This window comes from Mytilus trossulus, chromosome 5, assembly GCF_036588685.1.
Source record: "Mytilus trossulus isolate FHL-02 chromosome 5, PNRI_Mtr1.1.1.hap1, whole genome shotgun sequence".
Taxonomy (NCBI): Eukaryota; Metazoa; Mollusca; class Bivalvia; order Mytilida; family Mytilidae; genus Mytilus; species Mytilus trossulus.
Genome location: NC_086377.1, coordinates 30,455,489 through 30,463,332, shown reverse-complemented (window position 1 = coordinate 30,463,332; position 7,844 = coordinate 30,455,489). Strand labels below are relative to the sequence as shown.

Genomic DNA, 7,844 nt, shown 5'->3' with positions numbered 1-7,844 from the left:
TGCACAGTTCTCCTCCATATGGCGTATGAAGCCATGCCAATCAACACTTCTTGGGTCGTAATGCGTGGATGTGGCGAAATTATAATCCCTTCTTACAGACGAATCTCCGACCTTACTTGATCGTATTGTTATTAGAGATAAATTCACTATTTCCACGCTGTCGATATTACTCTTAAATGAAATGTTTAATGATCACCAAAAAGTATACAGATTTTTAGATTAATAAGTGTGTAAAGTTTTAAGCAATAATCATTAATCGTTTATGAGATATTGCACAACATGTGACCCCCCCCCCCTTCTTTTTTACAAAAAAAAAAACTTGCATTACTCTAGAATAAAATTTTGAATCATCACCAAAAAGTAGACATTTCTTGGATTAATACAATTACGAGGGGTGTGAATTTTAAATCAATAATCGTTTTTGAGATATAATACGGCTTGAAAAATACACACCCCTGTTTTAGATAAAAAGTCCCGCAACTCATAATTTTAAATCCTACAACATGTACAATGTATTTTCCTCCAACAATATTAAGTTACATGACATATGGATAAGGGGTTCTCAAGTTTCTGTGCAACACGTGGACGCAGAACAGACAACCGGAAATTTGTAAACCATAATTTTGACGCGTATAAATATAAATGACAAGAAACAAATTTTATCATTCTTAAAGATTGTGAGGTACACATTATAATGCATTGTAACTGGTATTGAACTTTTAATCGTGCTCTGTCAGATCCTCAATGTCTATATCTGTGCAGGTACAATGATTTGTCATAACTCATTGTTTCACTGTCATTTGAAAGTTGTAAGTCACTAGCAAATGCTCCAAAATACAATTCTACATTTAATTTCATGCAGTTACCACACTGGCACACCATTTTACAACGGTCACAACATGAATGTCTATCAGATTCCTTCTTAGCAACTTCTGAAACTTCTTTTTCTGATATAAAATTCCTGAGCAAGTTCTGTCGTCTGCATCCGTCATTAAGTCTTACAAGATCTTTCACTTCTACGTCTAGAAATTTCATATGATTGTGGTTATATAAAATAAAAGCCACAGAATCACTCCCAACTCTTCCAACTTCTTGAACTAGGTCAACAATTATTCTTGGTGGACCGTAGAATAATACAGTTTTAATATTGACAATATCCACTCCCATTCCCAGTGCACTGGTTGCGATAACAATTTTGAGGACATGGTTAGATTTCTGCAGATCTGACAGTGTGAGGTTTTTGATCTGGTCAGTAGTTTCAGAATGAAATCTTGTATTTCAGTTGTTATAAATTTGCTCAATTTTGAAACATCTTCACTTTGAAAGTATCAATCAACCATCACATGGATGACTCAATCTGGCTTTTCAACTTTGTTCACAACTATATTGATGTTTGTTTTATAAGGTGATCAGGTAACTACGTACAAGTTTTCTGTTTGTAAGCAAAGTGCCTCCATCACAAGTTTTCGTATTTTTTTTTGGCGCAAACTACAATTTTAACATCAGTCCTAGTGTCTGCTGGTACGGTAATCTCTTCCTATACCCCGTTGGAAGCGCGACCATTCAGTCGTTGTGTTCCAAAATATTTTGTAATTATTGTGTCTGTTCACTTTTAAGTTCTTTAACTTTGTATTGAGGCAAGACTTCTGTTAGTGCATTGTCTAAGTAGTCTTTCCATTTCTGCGTCGTCGTCGCCATCTTCAAATTATTCCCGAGATAGCGTTCCTGAGAATGATTATGATTGGTCGATATAAATACTTTCTTGGGTCAAATATTACAAAATATAAGGTCACAAAAGTGAAAGAGAATGCGATAGTTGTTAGATTTCGTATGTAGTAACGTAGTATAACGAAATCGAAGATCGATATTTTTTATTTGTATCTGTAAATGAAAACACAAGTTCCACAACACTGCACGTGAAAAGAAGATATAACAAAAACACGTCAAATTGTGTGGAAAAAAAAGAATATATCACGAAAGCATTTGAAGTCTCATATCTTACAAATATTCATTATTTTCTTATTCGTGCCCTCAAACGCAAATAAAGTATTTATGAACAAAAACTCAAACACATATCTATAGGAAACAGCTCGCCTAGACGAGTGCAGCAAAGTTTTATTATATAATTCAACTGTCCTCAAATGACTTTGCCAGCACACTAAGACCGCTGCAGCATACATGTCTTACAAACATATCTACAATGAGAAATAATGAAATAGAATCTTTCATATCACAAAAACATAATTTCATAATGTTCTTTTAACATCTGCAGAAAAGCATAATGCATTTACAATATTATAAGCTTATACAAAAACAAGTAAACAGGGGGAGGGGGGGGGGGGAACTTCACTGCACTAAGACTGAGCTTCGAATGGTCAAGCTATGAAAATGTATTTTCAATGTTAACTTTTACCGCGACTGACCAGTCCGTGCTATCATACAAAGAACTTTAAACTCTTAACTTTGTTAAGGTGACTTATTGTTATGCTAAAATAATTTAAATATTATTGTAAACATAAACACATGTTCCCAACATAACAACAATGCCATGTGCTATCGATAGTTAATAAATACATTTATTTTCTTATTCGTGCCCTCAAACGCAAATAAAGTATTTATGAACAAAAACTCAAACACATATCTATGGGAAACAGCTCGCCTAGACGAGTGCAGCAAAGTTTCGAACAAAACAAAGGATGGGCCAAAAAAGGACGGATTGAAAATATATTAAACACCAAGATTTTTTGTAACTGACAACCTTTCTTCTAAATTTTAACATAGCCATCTTTAGCACGATCACTTTTCCATCTACCATGTTTTTTGAAAATTCTATCTTCAATTTTTGATGCGGCAGCTGCCGTAGCTCCGCCAGATCTCAAACTATGAAGACCAAATTTTGTCCTGTCTAAACCTAACTTATGAAGAGCGGACAATAAAATGTCTCTAGCAGAGGAATATGATATTTTTCCTGACTTACGACGTACATAACTGTTGTTACTTTTACAATAGCTTAAACCTCGGAATATATATTCCGTACTACTGTGAGAAATATTTGCCAGACTTAAATACCTGTGTAACATATTGACTGGACATGTAATGTTATAAGTCTTAGAAATGAGAACATCGTTACCCTCTCTGTATACATCTGTTTTACTCTTTTCAAGAAAAAGTTTCACATATGAATCGTAAAAAGTTATATTGTTTCTTTTCAGATTTGACAATTCTGAAAAACGTAAAAAACCAGAAAAACACAATAAGCACATACAAGCTATTCTCAAATCTTTTAAAGATGACTTTTCATTGCCATATAACAATACAATATGTTTCAAAATTTCCGGTGTAATTGGCTCTTTTTTGTTTACAGTGTGACCTATCAATCTCAAAGCACCTTCTTTGACAGATAAGACTAAATCTGATTTACATGGATCAGGTAACCCGGCGAGCCGATGAGCCCAACTAATAGCGTAAAACATTTCGTTAATCTTGCTATGTGACTTAGCAGATTCGGTTAAATCTATTAAATACAATGAAACATTAGTGTCAGAACCCGGTAAATAGCAAATTCCATTAAATACACACCATTTAGTCCAAGCTTCAAAAGCATATTTGTAGTTTTTTGTTGTATTCTCTGATCTAGAAGAAAGGCAAAACTGTGGCAACTTAGTTGACAACTGTGAAAGGTGACTGTTGAAAGAATTCTTTGGTAATGCTTCCCATCTACCAGTATGAAAAATAGCTGAAAAACGTATACATTGTAATACATATTAAAATAAGAATATTTATGTATGATGATAATCAATAAGCCCTGTCTACTATAATTTATATAGGACCATGCTTTCCTTAATCATACGAACAAGTGACTATGTCAGCTTAGTTAAAAACACATAAAAACGAATAACAATATTTAAGCCATGTCAACTATACTTCTGTAGGACCATGCTTTTCCATGACGATGACAGTAACCGTTCATGTCAGAATCAACAGTGAATACACATATAATTTTTAATCAATCTAAAAGCCTTGTCAACTATAATGTTATAGGACCATGCTCTTCTGCGGAGACCATAACAATATTCAAGCCATGTCAACTATACTTCTGTAGGACCATGCTTTTCCCTGACCATGGCAGCAACCAATCATGTCAGAATATACAATTGATACACACTTATCAACAAAATGTTCATTATAACAAAAATCTGTTGTATACAGTTTAGCATCAGGCTTTTGTTCTTATTGCCAACACTGACGAACTAAAACGTTCCGAACCGAAAATAGACTTTTCATTCGAACCTTGCATAAAAATGCCTTCTGTTTTTTGAAATTCTAAAACATCAACGACATAATCCTGATATATTATATCTTTCTTAAAAATATATGGCCAAAACGCTGCAGACGTCCATTTAGGGACAATCAATGTACCACTAGCCTTGCAAGCTATAACATGTTTGATAACTCTTAGAACCAAATAAATTGGAGGAACAAGCCAATTGTTCTCTTGAGACCAATCTTGTGTAAACGCGTCAATAGCTTCGGCAGTTGCATTCCAAAACAAGGAATTGTAACGAGGTAACTTAGCATTTAAATGACTAGCAAAGCGATCGATCGTATGTGGACCCCACATTTCATCTATAAATTTGAAAAATTCGGAGGTGACACCCCAATCTTCATGATCGACCATTTTACTAACATAATCAGCCAACGTGTTTTCAGAACGTGGAATCCATTGTACATGTATTGATATGCCTTGTTGAGAACACACAGAAAATATAGAATTTGCCAAATTTTGTAGCTCAAATTTCATGCTTCCAGATCTAATAATTCTTACACAATTTTGGTTGTCTGTGAACCATTTCAATGTTCTTCCTTTGAAAACATTTTTAAACGAAATCAGGGACTGCTCAATTGCCTTCATTTCTCTCCACGTAGAGCTCAGTTGCATTTCTGAACGATTCCACATTTGATGGAAAATCTTACTATTTACCTCAACTGTATAAGCACCACAAGCAACATTACTTGCATCTGAATACACCATTACCGTAGATTTGCTATAAAAATCTAGCTTTTTTACATTAACTCTCTTAATGTTATCAAGCCAAAACAGTAATTCGTCTTTAACTTGGACTGGTATTTCCATATTCAATACCGTATCCCAAGATACCCTGCTTTCAATACACATATAACTATATCTAGTTTTAAGTCTAGAAATATTGCCAATTACAGGGGACATAGATATAATTTTTCCCACTACCTGGGCTAATCGTCTAGCTGACAATGTGTTAAAATTAGTCAAAGCATCTGACAAGGAACGTATCAAGTCATTTATACGCCTATCAGGTATAGTAACACAAAATTCAATTGAATTCCAAATGATTCCGAGCCATTCTAGCTCCTGAACAGGTGTAAAAATAGATTTTTTCTCGTTAATCAAAAACCCGGCTAACAAAAGGCTTTTTCTAACAAAAATAGCATCTTTATTACATTCTTCAGAAGTAGGAGCCATGCCAAACCCATCGTCTAGATATAAAACTATCTTTATAGAATTTCTTCTCCAGTATTTCACCATTTCACGTAGACATTTTGAAAAAATAAAAGGAGCTGTTGATAAGCCAAAAGGTAAGACTGTAAAGCAGAAAAACTGCTGTTTCCACGAAAACCCTAAAAAGGTGTGCTGTTGGGGACAAATATCAAAATGATGATACCCCGATTTTAAATCAAACTTAAAAAGTGAGTAATCATTCGCAAAATATTGTATTGCAACTTTCCAGTCTTCAAACTTGAACTTGTCTTTCCTGACACTTTGATTCAAAATACTAAGATCTAATATTAACCTAGGCTTTGAAGATGAATTAAGTGCTACACTCAAAGGATTCACGACGAAGGGCTTAAAAGGGACCAACTTGGCGCACCCAGTATCTACTAATTCAGAAATAGCTTCATCAACAAATTTCTCATTCATAAATGCAGATTTGTTGTTCTTACTGTGCATCTGTTTAGGCGTTTCTAAAAAAGGTATAATGTAACCGCCTGTTATAGTGTTTATGACAAAATCACTAGCGCCAATAGTTTTCCAAAATTCGATATGTTTATTCAAACTCCCCTTTACACCGTGAAAAGTGCTATTATGTTCTGCATTTTCAAAAAACTTTACTTGTTCAAGAAAAACAGAATAATCATTAACATAGTTTTCATTATCCCATTTAGAAAAATGCGATTCACAATTTAAATACTTATCATTAAATACCGGTTTAAGATCGTTGGGCGCCTTGTCCTTGTGCGTTGTTTTGAAATGTCTGGGCCCTGTTAAGTGGGCAGTTCTTGCGCCAATGTCCAAACTGTTTACACTGGTGACACATGTCATACTGGGTCGGCTCACGCCTACCGTAGCCTGCACGAAAGGGCTGCGGAGGTTGAGAATAACGACTGTAAGACTGAGAATAATCAGGATTTGGCACAGTTTCAGCTGGTCTAGCATTTTGGTTTGCTCTGTTGTTACTGTTGTAAGGAGAAGGGCGGGGTTTGGTTCTCTCTTTGATTGACTTAACTGCACGACTTTCAGCTTGTCTAATCTTCTTTTCATCGTCAGAGTTATCAGCGATGGTATTAGACTCATATTCGCGCACTGTAGTCCAGCCCCCTGCAGAGCTGTCGGCGATCCTTATCGACTTATTCCTAGCTTTAACTTTAGTAATAAGCTCAGATACGATACTGTTAGTAGGAAAATCTAAAGAGGAGCCCTTCTTTTGAATTTTAAGGAGCCCGGTCAGAATTTCATCATTGAAATGATATTGAATACTGTTCCCTTCTTTCTTGAATTTAATACCGACTTCTTCTTTAAATTTACGTGACAAATTGTCTTGCTCGGAAGCCAAATCTGCTTTTAAATCAACAAGTTTATAATCTAAGTAATCACGGAACAAGTGAAAAGCATCTGCTATATCAGGATGTGGTGCAGGGGGCTGTGACTCACCTCTAGGTTGTGCATTAGTTGCGGCGTGGTCCGTATCAATATCCGACATAGCTTAAATACAATTAAGCCAACTTCACTGCACTAAGACTGAGCTTCGAATGGTCAAGCTATGAAAATGTATTTTCAATGTTAACTTTTACCGCGACTGACCAGTCCGTGCTATCATACAAAGAACTTTAAACTCTTAACTTTGTTAAGGTGACTTATTGTTATGCTAACATAATTTAAATATTATTGTAAACATAAACACATGTTCCCAACATAACAACAATGCCATGTGCTATCGATAGTTAATAAATACATACAGCTTAGGTGGAGATCCAATCAATGGAGAAATTAGGAATTAATCAAAATGACAAAAATTAAGGAACATGCTCTGAAAGATGTTTTATGAACAGAAAAGACAAACTGTATTTGCAAAATCTTATAAAGGAAGGCTGTTTCCGTATTGATGCGCTGGATACAATTTCCGATTTCATGCCAGATTTAATGTTTACTAGTTTGGAGAGAAATTATAAATAATTTTGATACATTACACACTTTCCTGGCGCAAGTTCCTTAACCCATATATTAAAGATCACAATTTGTTTGGCTGATGTACAATTTTGGAATTAATATTATATTAAGAATCTTCAATTGTGTTCAAATATTGCAAAGTTGAAATATTAGCTCCCCACAAAAATAACCACTTAAATGGTACATGTATATGAATTTATAAATACAATGCCAACTTTTTGATGTGTTCCATGGGATTTGAAAAAAAGGACGCAAAATGTACAACCCATAATTGTGTTGGTAAGAAGTCCAAGTCAATCTTCGGACGATTGCATACATATCTGTCTTCATAGAGTTAATATTATGGAGGAACTTATTGCTT

At 34.7% G+C, this 7,844-nt stretch overlaps 1 protein-coding gene across 3 annotated transcripts; it reads right to left on the bottom strand.

The window, feature by feature from the left end:
- Window positions 1-2,133: 2,133 nt before the first annotated feature.
- LOC134719570 (uncharacterized) lies at window positions 2,134-7,170 on the bottom strand. Of its 3 annotated transcripts, XR_010107618.1 has the most exons (3): window positions 6,242-7,170; window positions 3,580-3,736; window positions 2,134-2,195 (listed from the first exon to the last, which is right to left on the bottom strand). XR_010107618.1 is itself a non-coding variant. In XM_063582564.1 (2 exons), the coding sequence occupies exon 1, from the start codon at window positions 7,014-7,016 to the stop codon at window positions 6,246-6,248; it is 771 nt and encodes a 256-aa protein (XP_063438634.1). In that variant the 5' UTR covers window positions 7,017-7,170; the 3' UTR covers window positions 2,142-3,736; window positions 6,242-6,245. The 3 variants fall into 3 exon arrangements, 2 of the variants coding, with proteins under 2 accessions (XP_063438634.1, XP_063438633.1); XM_063582564.1 differs by having other exon boundaries at window positions 2,142-3,736; XM_063582563.1 differs by having other exon boundaries at window positions 2,142-3,736; window positions 6,968-7,170.
- Window positions 7,171-7,844: the final 674 nt, after the last annotated feature.